Genomic DNA, 16810 nt, shown 5'->3' with positions numbered 1-16810 from the left:
TGAGGAATGGCTCTGTTCGATCCTATGAGGCCACCTTTAGAGGCACCAGCTTAGCTCAAGGCCTCTGACTGATGAAGCAATGAGACGCAGAACGCTCAAGTCAGCAGCTCTGTCTCATCAAGGCTAAATTGAAATGTGCTGATTAATTTCTCTTCAGACTGTGAACTCCAAATCAACCCTCCAGCAAAAAAAGGGAAAAAAAAAAGAACAGCCTCTATTCATAAATGTAAAAAGTAGGTCTACTGCAAGAACAAACCTCATAAAATTTGCATGCTTCTCCCCCCTCTTAAACAAAAAATAGAATAATGGGTACATTCTGGAGCTCTTCAAGTAAAAAAACATGGAGGAAATGAAAGTGTTTTCCCTTACATTGTTTCTCTATTTGCCTGTGTCTCCACTGACTTTTATGGCCTTTTATATCCATGTTGTTTATAATCCTCTTAACCTCCTCTTGCTCTTTTTTTTATCTTTTTCTTGTCCCTCCCTCCCTTGCATCTGGACTCTTTCTGTTCACGTAGGTGCAATCAGACTATGAGCAGCTGAGACAGACCTTTGCTGTAGTGAGCCAGGAGAGAGACGTGGCCCAGCAGCAGAGGAGCCACCTCCAAGGCAAAGTGGAGAACCTGGAAGAGGTTCTCAAGGTGAGATGTCACTATATCTAAATACAAATCATCTTTCTTTTCATCCACATAGACTTCCAGGTCTGAAAAGTGAAGCCAGTGCAAAATTGCCTTAAACCCGCATTCTTTCTAATGACCAGCAGGGGGCAACTCCAGTAGTTGCAAAAAGAAATCTAATTGTATACACTGTAAAAAATGTTTGTAGAAAATACAGTGAAACACTGCCAAAGTGCATCAGAAATAGGGCGTAAAATTAAAAATTGAATATCACCGTAGTAGACGCTTTTAATTAGCGTCAATCAAGAAATAGTACAAAACTTTTAAACTGTAGAAAACACACATGTAAAATTAAAGGACAAAATTACCCTAAAAATGAAGGGTCTACTCAGTCTAAATTACAGTTTTTGCTGATATTTACCTTTCAATTTACAGTAGAAAACCCACTCAATGTATTTTTTTACGGTGAAGTTCTAGCAACCACAACTGCCGGTATTTTACCGTAAATTAAACAGGTCTTTTTATTTATTTTATTTTTTTTTTACAGTGTAGACTTTTACTTTTCACTTGATTTGTTAACTCACTAAACTTTTCCTAATGTGTTTAGGAGGTTTTTAGGCCCCAATTGTTAGTTTCAAGTCTTCTTCAATGAAACATGATGTTTATTTTGTAAATTATGGTCCCATTTAGAGCAAAGTAGATGATAAAGCAGGGTATGCTTTAGGGCGGGGCTACCTTGTGATTGACAATTGGACAAGTTGACAAGGGAAACATTTATCTTTTTATCAATCAGGACAAAAGTGGAGCACTGCCAACCCTATCCTATCATTGGCACTGTGTACATATAAATAGCCCTGAACTTGTTTTTGGTTTACCATGAGTTATGGAAGCTAACAGTGTTAGCTTAGCAGCATGTCAGGAGTATTGGTTAACGTGTGTAGTGTCCTTGGGTTCTAAGTCAGATGCACCCTCTCATCCAAATATGGACACTTCGTGCCTCAAAAAAACAAGATTTGGGTTAAAAAGCCAAACTTGAGGTTTCAAAATGGTATTCAACAAGTGATGTCATATTTGCTACATTCACTTGTTACACACAGTTTATGTCCATCCTTCCATTACAGCGTCTTCTCCTTCCACCAGTATTCACCAAGGAATATATGTGTGGAAAACAGTGTAATACAAGTTGGATTTTGTGTTGTGATGCGGCCAACACAGGCAACTGATGTAGGCTGCTATTTAATTTACCAGAACATGTCACATTGACAAATGCGCCTTCAGCCAGTTGGCATAAAACCAAACTGGCACACTGGACCGGCCCAGCAAAATAGGACATCGACCAAACTCTAGTGCTGTGGTAGTTTTAGTAATCTGGCAAAGGGTGTGGAGTAAAAAAAGACCATGTGGCTATCTTAAAGATAACTTAATAATATCAGACAAAATGAATATTGTGGGAGAATTCAGATATCCTGTCAGTTAGAGTTTTACCTGCTGAAACTAAACTCTCGGATTACTTGATCAAAGGATTCCAATTCACCATTTTTAATATTGCCCCTAAGGAACACATTTCCTTTCTCTCCCCACATTTAATTATCTGCAGTTATGGATTAAATTATGTAAATCAATCTAAATTTAGTTCAGGGATTGATACTGTAAATCTAGGATAATTTCTGCCTCATCTCTCCCGTTCTTTGGTGGAGAAAACTACTGAGCAACGTGTCTCTAAGGCAAACCCGACACACGTGTTACTGCTGAGTAGGCAAAGCGAAAGAATTAGGAAACCCAAGTTGAAATTCTTTATCCTCCTTTATCACCACTTATTCCATCTCTCCATTTTTCACTGACAAACCGTGTATCTCACCACATTTCTCTACTATTCCCATCTGCACTCTCTCATCCCTCGTTCACTTCAGTGGCTCTGTTTGGCTCACACCATTCATCAGATTTGGAGATTTTTCAAGCCTGATTTTCGCTGTCTCTTTTGGAAAATCTCCCATCTCCCATGTGTTTGTTTTCTAAGAAAACTTTAGAAGAAAAGTGATGCAGCTCAAGAGGTGAAGTGTCATTGGATTCATGGAGAGGCTCTTTTTTCATCGTGTTATGGTCTGCCAATAGTAATCAGACACAGTCTCACTGCGCCGTGAGAGGCACTCTCATTACAAATCCTCGCCTCCCTGCATCTCTTATCGATTGTCTGTTTGTCAGGATATTTGAGAGAGAAATGTACCCATCTGAGAAAAACTGACCCGCTCCCTAATACAGCAAAGAAAGGTTTGTCACTTTCTCATTGTGTATTGATTATGAAGACAAAGAGACTATTTAGAGAAAATTACACAGGGCGATGTGGGTGGAGAAAGCAGAGATTGAGGAGACACAACATGAAAAAAAACCCGGAAAAATACAGACTTAATTAATTTCAAAATAAGGTTCTTTAGTCAAAACTAATGAGATACCACGCCGTCAATCTTGGTTTTAAGGTTATATAATCTGGTAACAAAAGACTCACTGTCATTTATTCTATGGGGGAGTCAAGACACATGTCTGCATGAACCAAGTTATTCTGGGCCTTTCTGTCATATAAGAGATGTAAAAAATATTTTTAAAAAGCAATACGCAATTCAAAGGTATCGTGGCTCTTATAAAGTGGCCTGTTACAACTGTCACTGAAGAGGATGATGAGTCCTGCCTTAAGTCTGATTCAATTCAAAATCTTCAGTTTCACTCTGTGTGCTACCACTGAGCTTAAGCTAATTTGTCACTGCAGAATTATCAACCTATTACTCAAAATAACTTACTATGAACCTTCGTGGTAGAAGCAGATCGTGGTAGGAGCATCAAAGCTCGCCTTCTCTGATTATACATGTGTCTAATCACAGCACGTTGGAAATAATGGATCAACATCATTGACAACCCAGAGCCTCAATAGGAGCTCATTCTGAACGTTTCTCTCCAAATTAGTTTGGTGAACACCAGAGTAGATTACAGCTGGTATAATTAAAGGTACTCAGTTTGTGCTCGGTTCCATGTTTGTTTACATTTTCACCACCAACTTCTCAACCAATAAGAAATGATAATGTTAATAGATTTCCAGTCTGCCACCTTCGTACGCGCCACTCTTCAAATCTTTTTCTATTTGGTCCACAAACCAGACTAAATACACAACGAACCTAATGTATGTTTTGAAGCTTTTAGTTTGGCATTTTGGCTGTTTCCATCTTGTTTTTCTGGACCCAAAAGTGACCATATATGTACAGGCGGGTGGCCCTTAAGAGGTTAAACAGGTGACCAGCATGGCGGGAGCAGGTACCGTTAGCATAGCAAGCCTAAGTTACAAGCTAACGCTAGATTGGTTAGCAAGATGCATCCATATTTCATGTTAGTGGTGATATTAATTCGGAAGCTAATATTGGCTAGCAAAATAAAGGGCTCAAAGCCGAACATACTTACTGGAAAAAATTAACAGTGGACCCCTTACAGTAACTTTTAATACAACCGATTGCTGAACAAGACATTTTAAGGCAATTAACTCATTGCTACACCTCTGTCCTGATTGATAGGTTGCCATAGTAGCCACACCCTATAGCAAGATTTTTGAGTGACCAAATGTAACTATTTTGAAGTGAAAACACGCTGTGAAAGGGTCAAAGTTCAGGCTGGCATAGCTGCAACTTGTCAATCACAAGTGAGCTCTGTCCTAAAGTACACATTGCTTTATCATCTATTTAACTCTTAATGGGTCCATAATATACAATATAAACATTATGCTGGATTGAATAACTAAACTCGAAAATGTCAACGGAGGTAAAAACGTATAAAATTAGGATAATTAAAATAGACTTCTATACAGACTTTTTGAAACCAGTAGAGTCGCCCCCTGCTGGCCATTAGAAAGAATGCAGCTTTAAGACACTTCCATATGACTTCAGTCTTCAGGACCAGAGGTTGCCCCTTGTTTCGGGGCTGCAGCTCAGCTAGGCCATAAACATCAGTGTTTACAGTGTTGTGTAATACACAAATACCATTTTTCAACACATTATGGAGTATCTCCTCTTGTATTGAGGCTTCAGTAATAGTAAGAAAGCTTAACAGTAGTCTCAGGGCTGGAGCTGCAGGCTTGTGTAAAACAAGTTGTTGGTTTAAAATCAATGTCTGTTTCTGCTTTAACATGACATCACAGGGTGTTTACTGAAAATGTAGGTGAGTTCATCAAGCCCTCCCTGAATATCCACAAGTTTTTAAAAAAAAAGTATTTTTCACTAAGGCTCCAGTGACAGCCTCTCAGCCAGCCCAGTCCTCTGCAGCTTAGAACTTCTCCCTGATTATGCAAAGCGGTGGCTGCCTGCTCAGGACACCTCGAAGCCACTCCGGGAGGTAAAGAGGCTTTTCTTTTTTTCAAGGGAGAGAGAACACAGAGAGAAAATGATGAATGTCAGAGCTTTTTAAGCTGTCTTTTCTTCTTAAGCCCGTTGAAACATCTTATGGCCTCAACTCTTTTTCTGCAAGATGTGGCAGCTGGTCGTGACTCTGCGGATAGATACTGTATAGTCATGACTCGGCTAATTTGGGAAAGGGTAGATTTAGGATCAGCGTGGGTTACCGTGCGTGACAGCTTTGTCTGAGTCAGTTCGGAGTATACAGTGGGTTGTATATGATACACATACTTTACACTTATACATTACAATTATATGAAAAGCTCATACTGTATTTCAATTCCACAGTGAACTCAACATTTGAGGGCCAGATTGCAATATCTGACTTTAAAGGAATAGTTCAATATTTCATCTTTAAATAACATCCTTCAACATGACCACTTCTTCTGCCTCTCCCTGTTTCTCTGCAGCATATGCACAAGGCTGTAGAGCTGAAGCAGCAGCTGCAGATAGAGCATGAGCAAGCCTTGGTGGCCCTTCACACCAAGCAGAAGGAGATCAATCAACTGCAAAAGGTATGGATTTATGGATAAAGGCAAAAATAGAAAATTGGTCATTGGAAGCTTATTTTTCTTTATACTTTTGACATAACCCTCCTTTGTCATTGATTTTGTGATAAGAGCAGTGACAAACTGAATCTCCTCATTCAGTAATTGATGTGTCAGTAGCCAGTTTGTGCTGAATCACCGTCATTGAATCGCTGCTACTGTGTCAGAAAATATAAAGACCTCAGAAAGCTGTCCAAAAACCAACAGATTTTATGCGAAATGCAGTTTCAGCTTACAACACCTTTCATTTTGTCTGATAGTGTGATGAACAGCTCTCTGCTGAGAAGGTTGCCTTTCTAGTTGTTGATAAATTTAAACACCTTGTGAACATATTCCAATGTGCAGACGTTTTTTTTTCGAGGTGTTGTATTCTGTCTAGTACCTTTTTAAGAATTGGACACAGTCATACTCTGCTAAAAATTATTAAATAAAACTATAACTATTATTAGGGAAATGTGGATTTAAACTAAAAGTTATTTTGATACTTCTGAGGATGTTCAAATGTCTAAGATGTTAAATTACCATACTGTTAACCAATGTCCCAGATTTGTGGATTGCAAGTACATCTAAATGTAAGAGTTTGAACAAAGTCTTAAGTACACTCATTCACACCTGATGTTTAATTGTTAAATTAACAAATATTGAGTTTTAAACCTTTTATTTCATGTTGCAGCCTCATACCGTATACTGGTAATTGTTTACACTCTATACACGGATAAAACAAAAAGCCCATTCAAAATCTTCCTATTCAAATGACTGATATGTAAATATTCTCCGGATTAGACCACCTAGGCTTTGATATGGTCATAAAAGAGCTGAATAGTGTCTGCTTCCTCAGCAATCTGTGTGTTTTTTATCTTTCTACCTGCTTATTGTCCTGCATTTGCACTGATGTCTGTTTTGAAGGGACATAAAATATATCCAAGTAATTTTACAATTACACAAGGAAGTGTTAAAATGTTGAAAACTGTGCTTTTACTTCCGCTACCAGCTCCCACTTAGACACGAACATACCCCAAAATAAATCTGCTCATCAAAGCCGTGCCATCACGAGTAGGCATCTCTTCAAGTACCAGTGCTGTGATCAACCAGTGAGCCTCTGCCAGGGTATTGCGTTGACAGTATGTCAGCTGTGTGCTGTCTATTCTACCTCATGGACTGTGATCACAGTGTCAGCTGCCACTGTGTGTTTCTGTGTGTTCTCTGCGAGCTCGAGTTCAAGCTGACCAAGAGCATGAGGGAGCAGTACACCTGTTAGAGGTACACTTCAGTAACATAAACAAACACGGATCCCAGTTTAGACTCAGTGTCACCTGTCACCAAAACATCCTCAAGTACAACCCTGATTCCAAAAAAGTTGGGACAAAAACGTTGTAAAAACAGAATGCAATGATTTGCAAATCCTTTGCAACTTATACTTAATTAACTACGACCCTCGCTTGACCTAGAGTTCTGTTCACTCTCTCTCGATGAAAAAGCCACGAGGAGTGAGATGGAGCGACTCTTAGACACAGAGGGTCAACAGCCCGCTGTTTGGCTCATTTTCTGTGACCAGTGCAGCATGAAATTATGGTGAAATTAGCAAGCTAGCTAACAAAGCATGTGCAGCCCAGATTCCCAAAAAGTTGGGACACTGTTTCAAATGTAAGTCAAGTCAAGTCAAATTTATTTATATATTATTTATTTATATATTATAAAATCACAAATCACAGATTTTCCTTTAGACCCTCACATCAGCCAGGGAAAAACTCCTCAAAAAACCCTTTTAACAGGAAAAAAGAAGAAACCTCAGGAAGAGCAACAGTGGAGTGATCTCCCCCTATGTAAATAAAAACAAAAAGCATCAAATTCAGAATTAATCGTATATTTCCAAAAAGTTTTTTGTCCCCTACTTTTATGGAAACAGGGTTGTGCTACTCCTAGGATATACAGTAGAGACAGTTCCAGAAAATATCTTTAAAAGAAAAGAAGAAAAAAAAAAGTTTTTACAAAAGTTACCAAATGAACCTTAAGCCCTGCAACCCTTGGTGGCTAAAATAAAGGACTGTTTACACGACAACACTCTCAGGGGAAAACGACAAAATATTTTATCAGATGTGCCTTTCGTTTAGATGCCGAAGGCATTTTTGGGGCTTAGAAACGCAAAAAAATCTTCAGAGTGGAAATCTTAAAAACGCTCCATCATTGCGTTTCCGTCTGAAGTATGCTCTGATCAGCTCACGCTGGCTCTCGTATGCGCGTTTACGTAACATCCATGTGCAGTCCAGGCAAACGACAACATGTCGGACTATTTGCATCAGTCAGACATGCAAGTTACCCTAGCGGCTCTGATAACTATCCTGGAGTCATTTCAGCAGTTAAGCAGAATTATCACAGATAATATAACAGAACAGTGAAGGCGCATTAATTACCTAGGGCAATTTTTTGATGCACTAGCTTTGGACAAGACCGTGGAGCGCTACTAGGAAGAGAAGCAGGAGAGAAGAGAAGTGTCTACGCATGCATGAGCTCTTGATGGTGTTGTGTGGCAGTGCTTCACGGTACCATCTAGCCACCTGCCGTGCATACTACGTCAAATTTCTCTAACTTTTTGCGTCACCGTATCCACGCAGATTTCCCCCTAAAGACGTTTGTCTAAATGCTAATATAAAGTGAGAACGCAACACCACTTTTGCGTTTTCTGTCCAGATAATTTCCATCTAAACAGGGCCTATAGGTTTGCTGCTCTGTCCATAGCTGTTCATTGCTTAGCTTCCACGTCGATACTCCTGTCGGCTTCTACAAACTGGGGGCATGACGATAAGTCCCCAGGAAGAGTGCCAACCAAGTCCACACAAAGGGGTGTGATGCCATTAGGCCCAGAAATATTTTCTCCCACAGACCTTCATTGGGCAAGAGATATCTGTAAATAGACTTTTTTATTAGACTTAGACTTTTTATTTTTATGTCCTAACTGTCGCAAAATGACGAAGAAATCAGAATTTGATTTATTTGGTCCAGTAACATTTGAAAAGTCAAGAAGTAACATAAACTGCACAGGGGGTCGTGTGTCAGTACCACAAATTACAGCACGGTCTGCGGTTGTAAAAAAGGCTGTATTTTCTGTGGATTTATGTTGTAAAACCACTGACCTAGGTTTAGGGCAAAAAGTTATGGTAAGGCGTTATAAAAGACAGTTTAAACAGTAAATAAATGTACGGAAATGCTGGAAATGGTTTACTTTTGTTTTCACATGTCTCCAACCAAATGTGGGAATCCACCTATTTAAAACTTCGCTTGGCTGTCAATCACTACTACAATAGCAAGATGGCGGCGACCGCATTGCAGCGGACGGTGAAATACGGACACATAGCTCGTTTTTCACTGCCTGTACACACAACCTTAATATACGTTTTTTGACGGGAGAACAGGCTGGAATTATTTTATTCCTATTCAAGGTAGCAGTATATTAAGTAGTTTAAATGAGCCCTATCTTGAGAAAACGAAAACGCTGCTTACATAAAGCATATATAAAACAATCTGAGTGGGTCCATTCTGCATAACGAGTACTTTTACTTTTGATACTTTAAGTTCATTTTGATGCTGATACTTTTGTACTTTTATATCAATAAGTTTTGAATGCAGGACTTTTACTTGTAGTGGTGTCATTTCACAGTGTGGTATTAGTACTTTTACTTAAGTAAGAGATCTGAAAACTTCTTCCACCACTGCTAGCGATGTGTTTGCTCCACGGACCCATAGATGTGGAAGAGCCGTAGCAGATCTGGGTATTTTTAACACCTAATTGGTTCTGATTCAGTGAGATGCATGATGTAGGAGCAGCGTCAGGGTGCTGGCCGATGCCCTCTGCCCTGAAACAGGTGGTGTGGCATAAATTATGGCTTGAAATTTTAATTCCACAGACAGTACACTGGCCTCTTCCTGCCCAGAAGTAGATGAGAACAAACACTGTGATACCGTGTAGGTTATTCAATACTCCACACCAGTGTGTGACTCATACAGCAGAGAATTTAAAACAAACAGTAGCTCAGCTTCTGTGTTTGCACTTCTATTCCTACCTCTTTCTTTGTCTCCCTGTAGGTTTTCTGTACAGTTATGATGTGAAATATTAATCTAAACTTCCACCACGGTTGCAGACTTCTATTAATCCTGCAACCAGGCTGACCTTTTACTTAATTTCCCTATGATCAAATCACTGACCTGCTGTGTTTCATCACAGTCTATAAGATGCTTGTCACCGGCTCATCTAACCAAAATTATTTTCTCATTTCACTCTAAATCCTTTTGTCACGACAACAGGGTGCAGACTCCTTTGAGTGCAGTTCAAGTGAGGTCATGTTATTATCCATCCGAAGCACTTTAATACGATTTCACTGAGCAAGCAGCCGTAGTTCGGCTCAGACAAACATCAAGAGTTTGGTGGGAGAAATGGAAACTCCACCGTCAAGGAGTTAACTTTTCTTCTTGCAAATCCATTGAAACAATTTATAGTCTCTGTCACAGGCCTGCTTCTCTGCACTAATAGGAAAGCAAACACTCTAACAGGAAGAAAAACACAGCCTCACTGTTTGTAGGGTCAAACAAATAAACCAATCTCTTTCTTCTCTTTTCTTTGAAACCAAAGTCTTCATTCATTTTGTGCTTGTTTGGCTTTTTTCAGTTTGCCAAACATAAATGTGTCTTTCTTTTGAGTTGATTTGACTTTAATTTGATGTTGCTTTTGTATATTTATCTGCACTGATAAGTATCTGATTTTTTTTTTTTTTTGCATCATCTCCAATGGCTTTTTATTGGTGTTTGGTTCTATGTGTCTGTGTTTTTTTCTTTTAATTTTTCTTCTTTCTTTACTTTTTCTGTCTCCCCCCTTTTTGTCTGAACAGAACAATAAGGACAGAATGTTTCAGGTATTTATTTTCCTCCCTGATTAGTTTTATGTGTGAGTTTTTAGCAAATCACTAAAGCTTCCAAAGCCTTTAGTGGGTATTTTGTGCAAATTGAGAATCTATATGTGCACTGAATGAGATTGAGTTCTACTATACTCGCAGCACACCCCATCCATCTTCCTTGACTTCCCCTGATATGATATCCATGATATGACATCTTTAATGTCTATACTGTAAGTGTTATAATCCTCTTAACTCTTTGCACCATTCAGGCTTCGTTATCACGGTTTAACAGTGTTATGTATCAGCAGCTGCAGCAGTGCCGATGACTCTTTGCTTCCATATGCTTTGATTAGACTGCAGTGGTTTCAATATAACATGCTGCTATATGCTGAAAAGTGGCTCTTTAGGGATCCTTTCCTAATTGGTTCTGTGTCTGATCAGCATTAATGGAAGTGGAAATAGAAATAGAAACGTTGGCTACTCTTCAGAGAATTCATATCTGAACATTACATGTGATGAATTACACCCATGCTTTGTGTGATGTGTACTTTCCCTCATGTTTCACTCTTTACCTCTCCTTTTTTCTCTCTCTCTCCCATCTCTCGACCATCACCACCATCACCACCCCCCTCCGCTCTCTTCGTTGTCTATCAAAGGTCAAGGTTCGTGACCTGGAGCAGAAATGCAGGTCACAGAGTGAACACTTCCACCAGCTGTCCAATGAGCTGCTGAATTTCCGTTTGCAATCAGAAACTGTGGACATCCTTAAAATTAATCCCGCTTCCACATCCCAGATCCCTTTCTCATCGGAGAAGAAACTCTCACAAGTCATTGTTGGATTTGGAACCAAGAAAGAGACAGGTGGGTCATACATATTTCACCTGGTATGTGCTGTATAAAAGATAATTGCCTTGTCGTGCTTTGCCTTTTCACATGTTTTGCAATTCATTATTGTTATAATTATTATTATTGCTCATGGTTTATACTACAGATGGGCATTCGGAAGAAACCTGCCAACTCACCATATTTTTATACATATTCCAGTATGTATAAAAACATGCATACAGGGGCCAAATAAAAGATAAATATACAGTACTATGAAAAGCTTGTTTCGATAACGGATGCTTTTATTTATATTGAAAGGACGATAAGAGACTTCCTGTCGATCATAAATCTAGCTCAAGTGAGGTTAAACTGTAAAGATAACATCAAGGAGTTCAATGTTTTATGTTTTTGCCCCCGAAGAGGCATGAGGTTAGTTTTCACAGTAATCTTGCATATTTAAATGTGTTTTGGATCATATTAAACCTAGTAATTCATGCTAGCAAGATCTAGTTAGTTAATTTTGCTCAAATTAATACTCTTGTGTTTCTGTGTGTTTTATAATTGTTATTGCAACTTTAAGTTTGCAAACTGTAGCTTTATCCAACTAATTCTCAGCTCATTTGCTTATTCACGTACAGCCGCAGAACTGAACGCTCGGGTTAGTTTTCAGTTCAGTGAGTACTGATGTGCAGTCAAAGATCAAATTAAAAAATACACAGATAGATTAAAAATTCCATGTGATCGACCAAATTCTTAACAACCATTAATCGAGCATCGATTAATTATTCCCATCCCTAGTTTATACTGGTTCAATTAAGATTTCATATATTTTCTCAATGCTGATTTTGGCCAGAAATGTTTAGCCAACGCAGAAGTGCCTTAAACCTGCATTCTTTCTAATGGCCAACAGGTATTGTATATGTACAACTCTATGAGAAAATTACTCTACTTCTTACTTGATTTATTACCTCAGTAAAAATATTCCTAATGAGTGTATCATCTTAATCACTACATTCAAATCTTCTTTAATACAGCTTGATTTTCATTTAGTAAAATATGTTCCCATTTAGAGGAAGAAGCTATGATTTAGGACATAGCTACCTTGAGATTGGGAAGTCACTACCAGTGTAGAATTTTGATCTTACACAGTATCTTGGCTGAAAACGGCAGCATTGGCTTGTTCTCACTCTGTACAAGGTTTTGACAAGAAGAAGAATGCAACGAAAGAAAAGACTATTTCTGTTTCTGTTGCTTTTGATACTGTTTTTTAAAAAATTTAAATCGTCCGTCAAAAGTCTGACAATGTTGAAGAAGTGTAAAGCTGAATCTGTGGAGGAAAATGGTCTACTACCAGTGAGGTCCACCCATTCAGGAAAAAAAAAAAGATTGTACTCTAGACACCCAAGATAAAAGCATCCACCAAATTATGTGTGATCAAAAGGCTTATGATCAGAATGAAATGAGAGTCAGAGTGATCTAATCCCCAGATAGCTCACATAACAGCTGGATCAGCTCACTCCTGACCAGAGGTGGACACCATTAATGGCGATACTGCTTATTCATGATCAATATCTACCTTAATTGATCACAGGCCTGATGTATGACATGCATGGGGTTTAACACATTAGTATTCTAACGACACATAGTGCAACCTGCAGCGTTAGCAGATAGAGCCATATCACTGATGTAGATTTATACAGTCTGGCACAGACCAGAGGTCTTTGAAGTGCTGGATATCCTGTTTTATCTTTCTCTTCACTTGAAATAGAGAGGGGACTCACTGATGCTTTTGTGCTAATGCATAATATTACTCACTCACAAACCACAAGAACTCACTGATACAGTGGACCCATGTTGTTGACTTGCTTTAATTTCCTCAAGGAATTCAGCTGTTCACACTCTAAGACTGCATTTCTCTATTTTGTATTTCCTTCGTTTTCGAAGTGTGTGTGTTTTTTTTCCGCCCGAGGATCTCGCTGGTATTTAGAATACAAACACGTTGCAGATGTGAGCTTTCGCTGGGGGTGGACTAGCCTTTGCCATGAAGAGTGTTTACTGTACACTTGCTTCAACAGGAGATCAATAGCTGTACAACGAGCAGCAAATGGGTGCAGAAGGAATGACAGTTGCTCTTTATTTGCTATGGAAATCAATGTCTCCCAGGCGATGAGAGCGCGGCAAACACGCCGCTTCTGATCTCCCAGTTCTTGCCCTGCACACCACAGACTGGAGACAGAGAAAGACCAGAACTGCTGTCTGTCAAATCCAGCACCGTGACCACGGACCGCCCCAGCAGCCCTCGACAGCGGACCTCCTCAGAGGTGGGTCCGGACGACACCACCATCACATTAATGCATGTACTGTATTACCTGTTATTATGGAAGTCCAGAGGGGACTTTATTAAAGTTATCATGTAAAGATAAAAATCAAAATAGCAATGACAGTATGGACATTATCGGAGTAGAAAGCAACTCAGTGTGGAAGTGGTAGAAGTGAGGCACTGAAAGGGGCAAACAAACAGAAGACCCGCCTTGATGAGGGACTGACAGATTGCATTTTCATTTACATTTTGAGACCAAAGAGCGTGGTGACATAGACTGGGAGCGCTGTTTCAATTATTGCATTTCAATATTATCCACTGAACAGCAGGTTAGGGTTTATTTTCAAATAGTTAGAAGATTCCATTTTCATTTTGACTTGAATATTCCTTTCATAAATGGACAATTAGGTTACATTTGCCATGTTTTCAACAACATCATCAATATTTTGAAGATTCACATGAGAAAAGCTTGATGGAAACTTGAACAAAATTCGATAGAACTTTCGAAAATGCACATGCTTGCCTCAGGTGGTTTTTGTCTTTTTTTGAAAAATAGTTAATGCGCTAAACTGGAGATGGAAACATCTTTTCCGAATAAGTTCTGACCTAGCGAACATTTATGACTGATCAGTTGTTTCCGATCTGCCAGTCAAGATGAGCCTAAATTATAACTTGCCCAATTGAATCCAATACGTGAAGTGGACAAAAATCACCGATTAGCAACCTCCTGTTTCTTGTTGTTTTTTTTTTCTTTCTACTTCTACTGTTTACTGACAGATTAGCCTACAGCAAAACATTACACTGCCATCTTCTGACAAAAGTAATGCAGCTTTGTTTATTCAATCTAAACCAGTTGATGGAAACGTCCTTAATTCAATTTTAATGCGTCATTTCAAAATTTTGCTTCAAAATTTGCTTTGGCTTTAATTGAAACACGGCTACAGTTTAGTTGTACATTGTGCATTTAACTTTTCAAATTTGAATGAACAGTTGCATATTGTCCACTGTACAGCGGGGTAGTGACATGGTAAGTATGAAAATGGAAATTATATTAATCTTTGTTTCTGTTGCCAACCTGTAGATGGAGGATGAGGTCAGCCCATCACCCAGGTCCAAGCCTCGCTACACAGGCCAGGTCCGCCTTTGCACTGCCCGATACAGGTGAATGAAATCAGCAAGTTTACCAACTACCTGCTTCTTAATTAACTGAATAAAGACATGCTTCAGTCATTAAAACTAACAAGCCTGATCATCTTCTTTCAGTTACAACCCTTACGATGGACCAAACGAGCACCCTGAAGCAGAGCTCCCCCTTGTGGCTGGAAAGTATCTGTACGTGTACGGAAACATGGATGACGACGGCTTCTATCAAGGTGAGAAGTAAAACAAATGTCTAAAGAAAATATTGCAGTCTAAAGATCAAATATTACAGTACAGCAGGAGGTGTCCTTTGTTGCTTTGTTTCAAGTCTGTGATTTTGCCTGAGTCCCTGTCTGTTGCTGTGGCAGAGAAGACTCGACAGTCACAACAAGCGTGTGCATCATCGCATATTAATTATCTCGCAATGAGACAAAATGCCAAGATGTGTGTGTCAGCTCACAGTTATCCCTCAGTGAATTTGGTCTATTTACAGTTTTCTATTTGTCGTGTAAAAACCCTGAACATACTTTTAAAACGACCATGTCATACACTGTACTGTGCATTGTAGGTAAAGACGTATATATATATATGTCTAGTGTATGTCCAGTGACATGTATTACAAGCTGTCCGTGACATATTTTGTACCCGTCCTTGTCACTCTACAGTATATCATGTTGACTTTGTACTCAGTGTACGCCATGACATTACATCATAGGTAAACCTTAATGTTAAAAGGCTATAATTCAGACACATTCATCATTGTAAACTACAAATACGGCTTTTCTTAGATTACATGACAGTAGCAGCGTTATTCACCCTCACACTGTATGCGTCATCTCCCCGCTGGTTGTTTTCACCTTGTGAACTGACCTCCTCTTTTGTCAGTGCAGTGTATCTGTATTTGGCTCATAATTCCATGATTTTCACTGAGATATCAAAAAGTTACACTACAGGTGAATAGGGTAACAATTCATAGATATCACCTTAACTTCCCCCAGTTCTTCACGAAAAGCAAGTTTTCTGAAATTTTATGTCTAATTCTGCAACTGAGCCGCTATCTTATTAAGTATGTACAAATACATTCATTACCAGCAGAAATCTAAACATTTGATTAAGCAAGGTTCAAAATTAAAAAAGAAATCTATTTTCGGCATGTTTAAAAAAAATAAAAAAAAGTTCAATAAATCAGGCAAAAAAACCCCTCTGTAAAAAAACCTATAGGATTGAGATTGGGCAGTTTGGTGTATGTAAGTGAGTATAAGAAAAGAACGCCTTTCTGCCTTTTAAGGTAAAGTATTTAGGATGTTCCTTCAAAACTATGTATTGACTGGCACAATAATAATGCCTCTCATCACTGATGACCTACTAGAGGTGTGCAGTAAACCTAAATGTGTATTCTGGATGTTTTCTTTACATATGTCTGAAAGAAGACATGTTATAGAAGCAAAATAGCCAAAAAATCTTTAAAAAAGCTCACATTAAATATGTCTGTTTTTGTCACTAACAAAATCATCATAGATAATTATATTCTTTTGGCTCCACCAGTATGTACAGTAAGTATGCTCTGTCAGTGCACCAGTGTCACCAAGGAAAAAAAAATCCTGTACACTTTCTCCAACTGGTGATTGGAGTGATTCGCTGTCTAATCTCTTTAGAATTATGAAGGCTTTTCCATCAGAGGCAATCCTAATCCCCCTGACTAGCAATCCTGCAGACAGCGCAGCCCGCTACAGACACAGTAGTACTCAGCTGCGGTGATTCATTAGCTGTGGGCGGTGAGATTGCATGGCATCGTGGAGGAGCCTTGTATTTACCACGCAGGAGGGAGACTCGGGCTTCAGACCAAGCTGTTGTCAAGATGGGACCTTGGTCCCTTTTAGCTTGATGACTAATCCAGTGGGGCTCAGCTTAATCATCAGCGCACACAAACAACACACACACTCATTCGCACACAAATACACAGACACACATATGTGGTCTTAAGGTCTTCCAGGCCTCTTTGGAAAAAGGGATTGAAGGACAAGATGATAGGGGGAAACTTCTTCCC

The 16810-nt window shown here is 39.1% G+C and overlaps 1 protein-coding gene across 1 annotated transcript in view; it reads left to right on the top strand.

Moving 5' to 3' along the window:
* rimbp2a (RIMS binding protein 2a) overlaps window positions 1-16810 on the top strand; it is a 78651-nt gene that overhangs the window by 42862 nt on the left and 18979 nt on the right. Inside the window, exons 7-12 of the mRNA XM_059357808.1 lie at window positions 519-641; window positions 5455-5559; window positions 11135-11339; window positions 13467-13624; window positions 14705-14784; window positions 14887-14996. Coding sequence (XP_059213791.1) covers window positions 519-641; window positions 5455-5559; window positions 11135-11339; window positions 13467-13624; window positions 14705-14784; window positions 14887-14996 — 781 coding nt within the window. The remainder of the gene's footprint in view (window positions 1-518; window positions 642-5454; window positions 5560-11134; window positions 11340-13466; window positions 13625-14704; window positions 14785-14886; window positions 14997-16810) is intronic.

The sequence above is a fragment of the Centropristis striata genome, chromosome 19, assembly GCF_030273125.1.
Source record: "Centropristis striata isolate RG_2023a ecotype Rhode Island chromosome 19, C.striata_1.0, whole genome shotgun sequence".
NCBI lineage: Eukaryota > Metazoa > Chordata > Actinopteri > Perciformes > Serranidae > Centropristis > Centropristis striata.
Note: the sequence above shows the minus strand (reverse complement) of the source record. Positions and strands in the feature narration are given on the sequence as shown.